Here is a 14807-nt window from a genome sequence, read left to right as displayed (position 1 = left end):
ACAGCTTAACTACTAATACAGAATACTTCTGCCAGATCCTTTCCTCTCTCAATATTGATTTCTGTTCTTCTCCAAATCTTTATGCTGTTACTCACTTCAAGCAACTTTGTAAATAGCCCATTGATTACTATTTTTCCACGTTCCATCAGTTTTCTTTCCTTTCCCCACCTTTCCTGCATTCATGTTTATTTAGAAGCCTCTGCACTATGGGCAAGTGCTATTCTAACAGAAATCAGTAGTATAAAATTGTTTATGCTATGGGATATGCCTCAGAAAAATTGATGAAATGTAGCAGTAAAGCAGCAGTAAAATTTCTCTGATCACCTGTTGCAAGTCTAAAGAGACATGGTTGGCAGTGATGGAAAATGCTAAATTAACCAAGCAATGAAAGGGGAAGTATGGCTGCTGTCCTGGGAAATTGTTTCTTTCTTAGACCAGCAGCAGTAACATCTTTAATGCAGGACAGAAACTTTTTCTCCTTTGCTCCATAATTCTCTCCTTTTATCCTTTGCTTTACCCAGAAGTCTAACTGGTTAGTTACAATGATAAAATGAGTGACCAAAATGACCCAGATTTTTTTAATTGGTTAGTACATTACGTTCTTCATATATGGTCTATTTCCCATTCTCAGTCACTCAGTATGGTAGGAAAGGGTTAATGCCACCTCTTTTAGTTAGAAGGCAAGACTTAGAGCATTTTTGCTCTTTGAGGAATACTCTGTTCCCACCTTTGAATATAGCCTTGAGGGTGATGAGCCATGCAAAACTCTGAAAATGGGCACTGTTAAAGATTTTCACTGCAGGATCGCAGAGACAGGCATAATGACTGGCATGGAGATCCCAGACATGTAAGTGGACTACAGGTAGTCCTCGCTTAACGACCACAATTGAGACTGGAATTTTGGTTGCTAAGTGAAGCAGTCATTAAGTGAATGTAACCTGATTTTATGACCTTTTTTGCAGTGGTCATTAAGTGAATCACTTTGGCTGTTAAGTGAACCATGTGATCATTAAGTGAATTATGTGGTTCCCCATTGATTTTGCTTACTAGAAGCCAGCTTCTAGTAAGGTCAAAAATGGTGATCACATAACCACGGAATGCTATGACGGTCATAAATGCAAACCGGTTGCCAAGCATCCAAATCGTGATCATGTGACCGTGGGGACTCTACGACGGTCATAAGTATGAGCACTGGTTGTAAGTCTGAACGGTCACTAAACAAATGGTCACTAAGTGAGGACTACATGAAAAGCAGCAGTGGCAGAGCTTGAGAAAGCCACAGCTCTTGAGCCTAGAGCCCAATACCAGTAACAAAGTGTCCTTTTCAGCAGCCAGTGGCAGCAGCCTAGTTCAACTTTTTCTCCCAGATGTCTTTAGGGGAGGACAGTGGATCCCATGTGGTGACAAGAAAACTTGCAGTTCCTGGGCTCCTGACTTTCATTCAGGGAAGAACAGCCCAGCAACCAGGAGGGGCTACCTCTTTGCCTGTGGTTAAATTGCAGAGATGTGTAGGTCAAAGCTTGGACAGCACCAATGGTAGTGGCTCATCCTGGAGCCTCCTTCCTTTCTACCTGTGAAGCCAGGCAGCAGCCTGATCCTCCTTCCTTTGTCTGTGTTCCAACACATAAGTAGACCTGCTCCTTGCACCAGCATGATGTTGGGAAACTAGAGGAACAACTAAAAGGGTTTCTGTCAGAGGATGGGGACCCTAAAAAAGCTTGAGGATACCGGGCCACAAAAGTTATGGGATGTCTCTTATTCCCATTCTTGTTCATCTGGTTTGAAATATTCTAGAACCTGCTCTCAGGAGAGGGAGCAACAGACAAAAAAAAAAGAACAGGCCTAATCAATATGGAAGGGCAAAACACAATGCAGAGGAAACCATCTCAGAGGGGATCTCCATCCAACCTCCCAGTGCTTCATGGTGCTAGGCAAGGAGATGAAACCCAACAGACAGGAACAGCAGCCATAGGATACCCCAGAAAGTCACTCAGCTGGTGGGGGGATGGTGATAGATCATGGAAAAGAGCAGATTTCAGAGAAGTGGGAGAGACCATAACTGAACACCAAAGGCTATTTAATGCTAATCTTTCCTCCTCATGGTAGGACGAAACCAGCAAAAATTATTAATGTGAACTTGTCTACCACTGCCGCTATGGGTAGTGAGTCACTAGGGATGCAGTCCTCAGCAGGGGTGTTCCTGCCAACTACCAAATCTGAATTAAGAATTTGTTTCTAAATCTTTTCATGGAGATCATAAAGAAGGAATAGGCTAAACTGACCAAGGACCGAACAATGTCATCCTTTCCTGATGGGTAATGAGCTCTACTGCCTTTTCCTGGAAACCATGGGGAGGAAGAGCATGTTGTGGGTCCCTTCAGTTAGGGAGGTACATCTAGTGTGACCAGGGAAAAGGGCCTCCTCTGTAGTGGCTCCCTCCCTTTGGAACAACATTCCCCCAGATATAAGATTGGCCCCCTCCTTGCTCCTGTTCCAGAAGGCCCTGAAGACGTGGTTTTGTCAGTGGGCCTGGGGACCCCAGGCTGCTTTGGAGTCAATCAAATGGCTGGTATGAATGTGTTTGCTGCCACTGGGTGGGGGTGGGGGTGTCTATTGTGTTTTTATGGTTTTTAATTCTGTAAGCTGCCCGGAGTCACTGTGAGTTAGGTAGCCTTATAAATCTGTTTAATTAATCAATCATGGAACAGCTAGGTACCCCATTTATAGATAAGCCTGTAACAGCTCTCATTACCTGGGCAGTGGTGAAAAGAGAGAGAAGTCTGGCAGCCCACACAAGGTGTAGAGTAGATTGTATGTTCAAACTGGTCCATGAAACATCAGCCATAGGCTTCAAAGCCACAACTGTTGCTTCTCTTGACTGCCAGAGCTATAATAATATAGAGACGAGCTATTCAAGTAGATTCTGTCAGATCCCAAGCAATCAGAGTAACAGAAACAGCCACACTTATAGCTGACACAACCCTAGATAAGCTGCAGTTTGCATCTAGAGCAATGTCAGCTTTAATGGCAGTGCATCAGGATTTGTGATTTAAACATGGGCAGGCTCACCATCAACTGAGAACCGATCTGTCACTCAAGCCTTTTGTGGGAAATAATCTGTTTGGAGAAACTGTTGATTCTACACTGGTGGATGGTAAGAATAAAAGAAAAGAATAAAGAATAAATTAGTATTTATATACTAAGCAAGGAGAACAACAAATACCACAGAAGGTCATCAGCCTCCTTTCAACTTTCAGGCCAAGCCTTTTTCATACCACTGGAGGTGGTGTTTAGGTAATGCAACAGTTATGACAGGTGTATTGCAAATGTTTATTCTTGTGTGTGTTTTCCTATGGCAAATTAATACAGATGTTGAAAGGCTTTATTCCTCCGCTCAAACAAAACTGAGGAGGGAGGAGTTCCCTTCATCAGATGCTAAGGTCTAAACTCTGCCTTCTAATTAGAAGAGGCAGAGTTAACATTTCTCTGTCAGGTTCATTTTCTGGTGTCCAAAATGGCACCTCATGGTAAGTCCAAGTGCTGTTCTTAATAACCCCTTATTTCTGTTTAGGTGTTGTATGGAGGGTGGGGCAGTTTTTAGAAATAGGGGAATGAATAGAGCTAACTTTCCTGTATACTTTGAAATCTGTTGAATCTACTAAACTTACAAACCAATAAACATGGATTTTCCTAAGTGCGGTAGGATATTAAAGCAAATTATGTATTATAGTGATGATTAGTTTTTAGCATTAAATGTAGAGGATTAAACAAGGTATTTTTCTTTTCTAATAATTTTGGAATCTTTTGGAAGAGCTTCTGCATAAAACTTTAACATTCTTCTAAATTCCTTTCTGTGTTTCTAGGGAGACCTGAAAAATAAAGTAGTAATAGAAGAAAAAGAAGCAGGAGCAACTGAAGAGACAAATCCCAAAGGAATCCCAGATTTTTGGTTCACAATATTTAGAAATGTAGATATGCTGAGTGAATTAGTACAGGTAACAAATTCAATGGCTACTTTGATTAGGGTGTACATGGTACACTATCTAATTATTAAACAGTTCTTGCCTGGAAACTGCCACATATTTTCATGCTGTTCCTAAGCAGTTTACTTGGGTTCATTTGTTTGGAAATGTCCTCTTCTGCCAAATAAAAACCAAAGATAAATTGGGCTATAGAATACATTATGGGATCTAGGAATGGAGAGTGTTTTGCTTTTGGCAAATGGAAGTTTTGTGATTGGCCACATCTAATATTTAGTGGGAACACCCATGACATACTCTCAAATTCCAAATATGCCTTTCCCTTGCAATTTACAAGTTTTATTATTTCATTGACATTGCCTTCTCCATATTTGTTGCCTCTCAGTGGTTCAAATATCAGATATTTCCTTCTTTTACTCAAAGGCAATAGATAGTTTGAATAAATAGTAAACTTAGCTGGATTAAAAGATACGTCTCTGATACTTCCTTTCTAATGGAAAACATAGATTCTGCCTGCTATTTGATTTTGGTTTGAATGAGCAAGACAAAAGGAAAATCTTGAGACTTTGAATCTTACTGTACTTTTTTTTTTTTTGTGCCTTCAAGTCCTAGTGATTGCCTGGACTAGCCCCTGCAGCTTTCTTGGCAAAAGTTTTAGAAGTGGTTTGTCATTGCCTGCTTCTTCCTAGGGCTGAGAGAGAATGACTGGCCCAAGGTCACCCAGCTGGTTTTTGTGCTTAAGGCAGGACTTGAACTCATAGTCTCCCAGTTTCTAGCCAAACTAGCTTTTCTCATCTCTGGTTTTAGAATTCCAACCAGTCATCTGAGCCCTATTGTTATTGTTCCTGAGTTTTGCAAAAGGAAGTATGAAATTGTAGTTGAAGTTCTAAGTCTTTGAGTAATATTTTGTAGCCTACCCTAAGAATTTGCTGTCCTTGTCCAGTGCATCCCCCCTCCCCATGAAAGAGCAAACAAAAATGGATCTGTCTTCATGCAGTCAATTTTGTAAAATCAGTTTGTGGAAGCAGAACATGTAATATTCATTGGCTTTAAAAACTATTTGGCATACTCTCCAATACTTTTTCTGTTAGCCAGTGAAATCTACAGCTTCTGAGGCAGTTTGCTTCTACAACTAAATTTAGTAGAGAAACAGTGGGAAGGCTATTTACTTTTATTGATGTTTTCAGAAACATATGAATCAACATTGTTGGGTGCAAGGTTTGTTCTCATCCAACAAGGTTTGTATATGACATGATTGTAGCTAAGATTCCTACTGCTTTATCCCTAATAGTTTGAGCCCAGCAGAGTAGCAGCAGGAACTATGCATTAAATAATAGCTATTGTCCTACTGTCATTTGCAACATTCCTGTAGTTGGTGGTCCTGTAACTTGGATTCAAGCTCACTGACAGACAAAATGAACAAATTGACATTTGCAAGATTTGTTGATTACTATTACTGCTCCAAGTATTTGAGTTCCCATTTTGAATACTAGATTACATCTTCAGGTATAGCCTCAATGTTTTAGGTATGATTCATCCATTGCAGTTGATTTTAATGATTCAGATAAGCACTCTTGTTTTCATTGTTGGTTCTTCCTGGAAGGGAATTACTGAAGCTCTCTTAACTAGAGTTCTCAGGCATTTTCTGGGTGATACTTGCCTTTGACAAATAAGGCCATTTTCTACTAATTCTTCTACTAACCTGAGTCTATTCAGTACATAATTATAGGGGGTCTAAGAAATAATTGTATAGGCTTTTTATAAGTATTTATACTTAATGTTTTTATTATCAAGCTTTGGCTTAACTCTCTTATTTTCTGATATGTTAGTAGAAAAAGTTGTTTCCCCTACGTTTTTCACATTGGAACAGGTGGCATTATCTGACCAGTCTTATCTGGGCTTGGAAGCTAAGCATGTTTTTTTGGCTGTGATTAGTCCTTTGATGGGGCAGAAAATACCACAGTTTCATGGAAGACCGGGAAATAAAATCAACTCTGAAAAAGCAATGACAAGTTACTCCTATGTAGTCAATAAGAAAGTTGTTTCACCAACTTGACTCAGGGGCATATTTATGTTGAAGTAAGTGGTGCCTCTGAGGTTCAGCATATTTTGAGTTACTGATAGATACCCCATTGTGGATGGTGTACAGCTTATTACTTAGAAATTAAGGAAAAATCTGCTTATAGAATATTCCTTATAGTTTTAGACACTAGAAGTAGAATCCAGTTGTGGACCTCTCTTAAGAGGAGTGGTTTCTACTGATGGAACAGCTTGGAAAATTTCTTCCAACACTTGCAATGCAAAATGGGAGCAGAGTGTGAGAGTATGCCTAAAGGGAACAAGAGGAAATTCCATTATTCTAGGTGAAATCTAATAAATTAATGATAGATTCCACCCGTATCTATCTAGAAGGAAGCATATTATGGTAGTTCAACTTGTTCTTCACTGTTTTGTTTTGTCACATCAAGCCAGAAGTTTTGAATCCTCCTTTGCCCTAGATCTCCATTGTTTTTTAAAGTTTCTCCAGAAGGGATTAGACTTATAAAGCAGGCAAAAATAGCATTTAACTGCACACAAAAGAGATCTTCCTTGGTATTTACTTTTGCAGGGGGTGTTTCTTTAAGATTGACAGACTTTTCCCACTGTCTTAAACTAGCTTGGTTCAAACCTCTGAAATGGGTATCTTATTTTTGTCTCAGAACTACCTTTTCAGTGGTCATTATTCATCCAATGAAACCTGAATTGCCTCTTTTGTATGCTGAGCCTTCCTATTGCATTTTTCATAAGAACAGCAGTGTGCCTTCATTTCACTCTGCTTTTAATGGAGAATAAGAAAGAATGACTCTCAGTTTTGAATATACTTCAACATTTTTCTCAGTATTCGAAGGACTCTTCATGTTTATTTGCATATGGCAAGGCTTTTACAGTGATCACTTTTAAAAACTAAGGAGAAGGAAAATAAGATGTTCAATACTTCTATGTATTAGCAATTAAAACTGTATGAAATAGGCTTACAAAATTTTGAGTAAATCCCCTGGCAAATATTTTTATGGAAAAGTACTTCCCAAATTTGGATCTCAGCTATGTTGACTAGGCTTACTGGGATTTACTACCTGGGGGCCCATGATTCTCAGTGATTACATAGAATAGAGTTTCTGAACCTTGGCAATTTCAGGTGGGTGATTTTCAGTTCCCAGAATTCCCTAGCCAGCATGGCTTTTGGTATAGAGGGTGTCTTCCTGGATATTTGGTACATGAGTGAGCATGTGAAGCAACTTTAAAAATGCCCTTATGGCTACATTTTTTACTGTTCAGTACAGAATAACTGTTGGTTTCAATGAAGTAATATTTTTGCTTAATGGTATTTTTGAGTGAACTGAATGTTAAGTTCAGCTAATGCACCGTAACCCTAAAGACAGGTAGTATTTTGTTCCACTCTAGAGTTTTTAACATAGTGAGTTGACAAATACAAAAAAACAGAAATGTAATGAACCTGTGATTTTGTATTTGCTTGATGAGTAGATGTCTGTGATGTACCATATATTTTTCTTGTAGTGTTGGTTTCAGTGAAGTAATATTTTTGCTTAATGGTGCTTTAATGGTGCTTCCCGCTTGGAAGCAAGAAATACAACTTTGGGTCTTTGTTCTGTGAATAAATACAAGAAAATTTTTGAGATAATCCAAGTTGTATTTTTGCTTTCTTGTTTTCCTATTATCTCCCCAAATATAAGCACTGCTTAGAGAAATTAGCAAACCTTGTTTTTTATTAATACTTTCTGGAGCCAGTCTTTTTCTTTTTCTGGTCAGAATTAGCGCCTCACTATATTTTGTTAGTTTTCACCTCTGGCTAGCATATCATGTTCAATCTCAGCCTTTGGGTAAGATTTAGGTACAACATATAAGGTACATATGAATGCATGGTAGAATTGGGCTACTGTTTTGCTGATAGTACAGCTAAAATACTTCTGCTTGTGACATTCACCTAGTAATTTTGTGTAGAACATTTTATTTCAGATCTTTGAGCATGAAACAGGCAGTTTGGGGCATTTTGGAAGTGCTTTGAACCAAAAACAGCTTTCGTATTCAGAACACTTCCAAAGTGCCTGAAAAAGCCTGTTTCATACTTAGGATGGCTGTTTAGCACCTGAAATGTTTAGAATGTAGAACAGTTTAGATCAAAACATTTTGTAAATGCCTACTTAGTATGCCATTGATGGTAACAGTCAAACTGTTCAGTCTTTTGCATTTTATTTAGAAGGTATTTGGTTTAAGAGTTAAGGAAAGAACTGTTAGAACAGAGGTGAAGCTGAAATTTTGCATAGGAATAGTTTGTTACTCTAGTGAAATGTAACCCATTTATTTCATTTTGATAATAAATTTTCCATTCATGTTTAGGAATATGATGAGCCTATTCTGAAACACCTGCAAGACATTAAAGTGAAATTTTCTGAGCCAGGACAGCCTATGGTTAGTACTGCTTAACTTTAAATATTAATATAAATTGGGTGTTAATTATTTTAGCATGGAAGTTTTCAGTTTTTATCTAATTATATTAGGTTTTCATATAGAAAGTTTGAGTTTCTCAGCCATACTTCCCAAGATGCTGCTATATTGGAACAATCCTTTTAAACAGTAATATAGTGCCACAATAGCACCACCTACTGCTACTGATAGTTAATGAAGACCATTTTAAAAACCAAGAACCAAACATCTGAACCTCTTTTAAAATAGTTTTACTTGTATTTTCATAAACAAACAGGACAAATGTTCCCTGTGTTACTTCCTAGGAGTGCTAATAGCTAAGCACCTCAACAACGATGTAGACCTATTAAATACTCTGTATACCTATGCTGAAATAAGTATTCTGTAATTAAATAATTTATTTCAGAACAAGAAAATCTGTGTATTCATACTATGTTTTTATAACAAATCTCATGGCATTTTGAATTACATAAATTAGAATTAGTAAAGGTATTAAATGAATAATTAAAAATTAAAACCAGCAGTTAACGGATTTTATAGAAATATGCTTAAGGTCCTTTTATTAACCTGGTCTTTAGAGGTAGAAACAATAGTTCGGTGGTCCATTATTGATTGCTTAGAAGCATAACCTGCCCATCTTTATATTGTAATTCAACATTATCTGTTTTATAAATGTTTTGCATTAATCTTTGTACTTTTATTATTTATTTATTCAATTTATATAGCCCCCAACATATGGCTATCCAAGAACCGCTGGGTGGCAACCCCCCCCCCAAAAAAAACTGCATAGAGGCTCAACAAAAACACAGCATCACTAGACATATACACTTATGCCAGAGTCTCCATGCTAATGTCCTGACCCCAATGTCTGGGGGAAGAGCCAGATCTTCATGGCCTTGCGAAAGGCCAGTAGAGTACAGAACTGTGCATATTTCAGCAGGGAGTCTTTTTCCATAAGGCAGGCACCATAACAGAGAAGGCACGCTTCTGGGAATCCACCAGAGGATACTGTTCTATCAGTGGTAGCATGCCCACTCTGCCAGATCTGCTGGGGCAGACAAAAATCACCAGGGAGAGATGGTCGCACATGTAACCTGGTACCATGCCATGTAGTGATTTAAGGGTCACAGCCAGAAGCCTCCTGGGAGGCAGTGCACCTCACGTAGCAGTGGTGTTACGTGGGCATACTGTGATGTGTCCAAAACTGCACATGCTGCTACACTCTAGACTAGCTGAGGCTTTCAAATGTTCTTCAAGGGCAGCCCCATGTAGAGTGCATTGTAATAGTCCAAATGGGAGGTGATTAAGGCATGAGTAACCATGAGCAGTGCCTCCCAGTCCAGGAATGGGTGCAACTGGTGCACAAGATATATTTGTGTGAAAGCTCTCCTGGCCAAGGCTGCCACCTGTTCCTCAAGCAGGAGCTGTGAGCAGTGGTCTCTTGAGGGGATGAAGCACCAGTTCCTTCAAGGCAGGCCAAACAATATATATTAGGGTGATATCTTTATTACATCAGATTTGATCTCACAAAATATGTGCAAGCTTCAGAGTTCTCCAGAACTCTTAAGTAGGCTGCTGAGCAACGGAAAAATAAAATGAAACTAGGGGAAAAGATCTTCATATAGTCAGTCTTAAGAAGAAATAAAGGGGTGGCTATAGATGCAGGATTTTCTAAAGGAATTCTGGGATGAAGAAACAAGTGGTTAACAGGACTTTGCAAGTCTTTCAGTAGAACTGTTTCAGAATGCTGGGTAGTGATACAAAATACCTCTTCTCAAAATACTAAACCTTTTTCCAGGCTCATAAACATATTTTAGGAGCTACCATGTGGTTTATCTGCAGATGTGTCCACACAGAGCCACTTCATTTTTGTCATAGTAAACAAAGGACTGTGCATGCGCACATTAGGGTAGGCAACTAGGAACACCTTCTAAAGGTTCCATGTGAACTACTGTGTTTTAGCAATTCAAAACCGATACTTTATAATGGACTCTTGCCTGTTCCAAAGAACTGATTTGGAAAGGTTTGCACATCCCTTAGACATTTTTCATATGTCTTTGTATCTTTTGACTATGTGAACCATTTTATTTTGTGATAACTTGATAATCACATGTTTCTATTCATCTGCCATGCTGCTGATTGTCAATTCAGATACTCTATTGTACTCATAGTTGATTGTTTTTCATCTATCTGCCATAAAATTGTGATATTTGGAACAATAATGAACTTCTTTTAGTCTTTTACATTAGAGTTTCACTTTGAACCCAATGACTACTTTACTAATTCAGTTCTGACAAAAACCTACAAGATGAAATCAGAACCAGATAAGACGGATCCATTTTCATTCGAAGGTCCTGAAATTGTTGACTGTGAGGGGTAAGGAAATGTTTTAAAGAATTTTTTAGATTTTAATCTGATTTTATGTGGTCACAACATAAAATACATAAAATAGGGTAAATTATTCTGCCAGATAATATGAGTGGTAGAGAAGGAAATGGTAATAGTTGTTACTTTTCAGTCCGCTTGTTCAGCACAGGAGTCTGGGCTTTATATATAAAGGCAGGATAGAAAATAAATAAAATAAAATAAAATAAACATTCAGTGAATCAGAGTCTTCTATGGGTAATTGATTTCATTGCTCTTACTGCCTTCCTGCACCATTATTTTATGTCTTGGACTCAGGAATGCTAGAGAAAAGGACTTGACTTCCTTCTATGAAACATTCTTTAAAGTGTTTGAAGAGTGCTATTATATTCCCTCCCTGTTCCCCTATCATTTCTTCTCATTGTTAAACATGCCCAGCTCCTTCAGTCTCTCTTCATAGGATTTCTAGTCCCCTGATCATCTTCGTTGTCCTTCTCTGAATTTGTTTCTTTAAATGCTTCTCAAAATACAATACCTAGAACTGGACAATACTCAATGTGTAACAAAATAAAATAGAATAGTTTATTTCTGTGATTTGGGAATTATTTCTTCTTCTTTGATGCAGCTAAAATTGCACTTTTATTTATATATTGCACACATATTTATATTGACCAATTGCAAGGACCAACTTTTGCAGCCAAATTATGCTGCTGGCATATAGTCTGAGATCTTTTTCACAGGTGCCATGCCATACCATACCAAGTATCCCCCATCCAATGCCTGTGCGTTTGATTTTTGTTTCCTAAGTGAAAAACTTTGCATTTATTTCTGTTAAATTTTGTTCTGTTTCTTTCAACCTATTTATCTAGCCTATCAAGATTATTTTGAATATTATTTATGTCTTCTAGGTTATTAGCTGTCTCATCCAATTTTGTGTCATCTGCAAAATTGATAAATGTTCCCTTCACCTCTTCATCCAAGTCAATAATACAAATAGTGAAGAATAGAGGACCCTTGACTGATCCTTATGGCACCCCTCCCAATATGTCTCTCCAATTTGATGAGAAATCATTGGTGAATACTCCATAACTTTGGAGCCAGTTATGTATCCACTTATTTATCATGCTCACACTTAATTAGCTTGCTAATGATCATGTCATAGGATACTTTGTCTGATATTGTCAAAAGTCAAGCTTTGGCTTTAGTATTCCCACACTCTGTTGAGTTATCCAATCAAAAAAGTGTAATAAAATTAGTCTCATAGTATTTGTTCTTAACACATTCATGCTGACGTCTAGTAATTACCACATTGTTTTCAAGGTGCTTACATACACTGATCTCCAGTCACGTGGTTCCTCCATTTTGCCTTAAAAAAAGAAAAAAGATAGGAATGTTTGTCTCTTCTAATCATCTGGCATTTCTTAATTTGTCAGGATTTCTCAGAGATAATATGTAAGGGTTATGTCAGATCATCAGCTAGTTCTTTCATCAGCAATTGAGCTGGTCCTGGGTATTTGAACATAGAGTAAATAGATATTTCCCAACCATGTTTTTATCAGTAGCAAGTTTCAGTCCTGCCCCTTCATCCTGCTCTTCACAACTTCCGGACAGAAAACACATTTTTTGTTTCAGAAGATGGATCAAAATAGGAGTTCAGTAGCTTTGCCTTTTCTTTGTTACCTGTTAACATTTCTTCATTGAGCAGCTGATATACTGATTCTTTTCTTTGTATTTTGAACATATCTGAAGTAGCTGGTTTTGTTGTTGTTAGCATCCTTTATTAACCTTAGGTCATACTGTGCTTTTTGTGCATTTGCATTGGCTGCTCTTTTGCCCTCAGTTTTTTCCCCCTCGTTCCAGTTGTCTATTCCCTTCTGAACCTTTTGAAGAAATTGTATCCTTAACTACTGTATATTAGTCATGGAAATCAGCCCACCAGGTCTCTCTTATATCTATTAAATATATTTGTGTTCCTATAGTAGGTGTTCAAACTCACCTTGTTTACTTCCTATATTTTGAGTAGTAGTGTATAGACAGTGGTCATGAACTTTATGAACCAATTCTCCTGATATTTGAGCAGTTTAATAGGCTTCATTAAAGCAAGACTCCCACCTCCTTGTATGTTAGAGAAGCCTTTATTTTTGGTCCATATTTCAAAGATTTTGTTTTTGGCCCCTACAAGTTTCAGTTTAAAGCTCTTCTGATCAAGTTCACCGTCCTTTGGCCGAACGTAGCTTTATCAGTCCTTCTGAGATACAACCCATCTTGTGTCAGCAGTCTGATATTTCCTTTTCCAGTATTTTTCTGTGGACTAGAAGGAGAGATGAGAACATCGCTAAGCCCCCAAGTGTTGAGTTTATTTCCTAGATTTTTGAAGTCTGTGGTGATATGACTGTGGTTGTTCTTTGCAGTATAATTTGTCCCATACTGATTAGTAAGAAGGGATCATTGTCAGTGAATTTGATTGGCTTTGGAAGTTTCCACATTTGTGATGCTTGCTCCTGGCAGACAGCACACTTCATAATCAAAAGTATTGAATTGGAGCAACAGGTTGCTTTGAGTTCTCATAGTAGCAACATTTTTTCTTGCTGTTGAGTTGCAGCTGCATCCTCTCTGCCTCTGAGGGATTCAGCATCATATCTCTTGTTCCATAGTGCGTCTTTTTTTCCTTCCCTTGAAGGCTTAGAGCTGCTTCCTCTGTGAAGGCCTGAAAGTGGTTTTTCAGTCCCAGTGGTGTAGCATATGTCCGCATCACTTGTTTCTGGTTGTCACTCTGTCTGTTGGGATTGTTCCACTGATTGCCTACCTTACGAAGGGATTCTTCCTCTTGTCAGCTCTTGTGGTAGTGTCTCCTTTGTTTGACTTGATAATTACCCTTTCTTACATGCAGAATTGTAGCCACTCCCTGCTCCAGTCCTTTGTATCAATAAGACTACTAAAGTATTAATGTAATGCTAGTTTTAATTCTTGGGATTCAAACAAGGCAGTAGGAACTAAAAGTTGATAAATATTTTTAAAGTGATCAGCATAGCATTATAGTATACTTTTAAGCACACGGTTGCAGCCGCTAAAAAAGTACAGGTAGTTCTTGCTAAACGACAGTAACTGTGACAGGAATTTCTGTTGCTAAGCGATGCAGTTGTAAAGTGTGACATCATGTGACCACATTGCTTAGTGATGGCAATCCCTGTTGCTGTCATTAAGCGAGGATTTCAGGTCATTAAGCAAGGACCTCCTTGTGACTTCCTTCCAGCTTCCAACAAGCAAAGTCAGTGGGGAAGCTGGCAGGAAGTCGCAAGCAGGCTGGCAGGTGGGTAAGTGCTTCTGCAGTGCAAGCACGGCCAGGCGGGGGGTGGCATCTGGGCAGTATGGGCGGGCGTGCTGGCCTGGTCTGCCCAGGTGGGGAGTGACTGCTCCCAAGGGCAGGTGGCGTGGCACAAGCACGGCCAGGTGGAGGTGACCGCTCCCAAGTGTGGGAGGGCACTTAGGTGGCTGTGGCAGCACAAGCATGGCCGGGCACGGGGTGGCTGCTGCTCGGTGCAGGAAGCTGTGTGGATGGAGCAGGGGCGGCTGAGCAGGGGTGGCTACTACTGAGCACAGGGGTGCTGCAGTTGTGCACATTGCAGAATACGAGAAGCTGGGATGTAGCCATGCTCCTTGGGAGAAAAGTGGCAGGAGCAACTTACAGGAGTGACCTGCAATTTTCCTGCTGGCTTGCCCATTCATTTTGCTTGTGGGAAACCATCAGGGAAGGTCACAAATGACGATCACGTTACTGCAGGACACTGCAATCATAAGTGTGAGATGGTTGCCATGCACCAAGATCACGAACACTGTGACCGTGAGGGTCTGGGGTGGCCGGAACTCAAGTAACTACCACTCATTCAGCGCCGCCTAACTTTTAACAGTCACTGAACAAGTGGTTGTTAAGCAAGGACTTCCTGTGTTTCTCATGTTCCTTTTAATTCTAATTTGAGCTTT

At 39.1% G+C, this 14807-nt stretch overlaps 1 protein-coding gene across 4 annotated transcripts in view; it reads left to right on the top strand.

Annotated features, from left to right (window-relative positions):
* The window catches only part of NAP1L4 (nucleosome assembly protein 1 like 4), a 50188-nt gene that overhangs the window by 10800 nt on the left and 24581 nt on the right, over nt 1–14807 (top strand). For all 4 annotated transcript variants that reach the window (XM_063289358.1, XM_063289356.1, XM_063289359.1 and 1 more), the window contains exons 7-9: nt 3864–3995; nt 8376–8447; nt 10699–10838. In XM_063289358.1, the coding sequence (XP_063145428.1) occupies nt 3864–3995; nt 8376–8447; nt 10699–10838 (344 nt within the window). The remainder of the gene's footprint in view (nt 1–3863; nt 3996–8375; nt 8448–10698; nt 10839–14807) is intronic.

This window comes from Candoia aspera, chromosome 1 (genome assembly GCF_035149785.1).
Source record: "Candoia aspera isolate rCanAsp1 chromosome 1, rCanAsp1.hap2, whole genome shotgun sequence".
NCBI classification, from domain to species: domain Eukaryota; kingdom Metazoa; phylum Chordata; class Lepidosauria; order Squamata; family Boidae; genus Candoia; species Candoia aspera.
The sequence above is the reverse complement of the archived record's forward strand: the minus strand, read 5'-3'. Positions and strand labels throughout refer to the sequence as shown.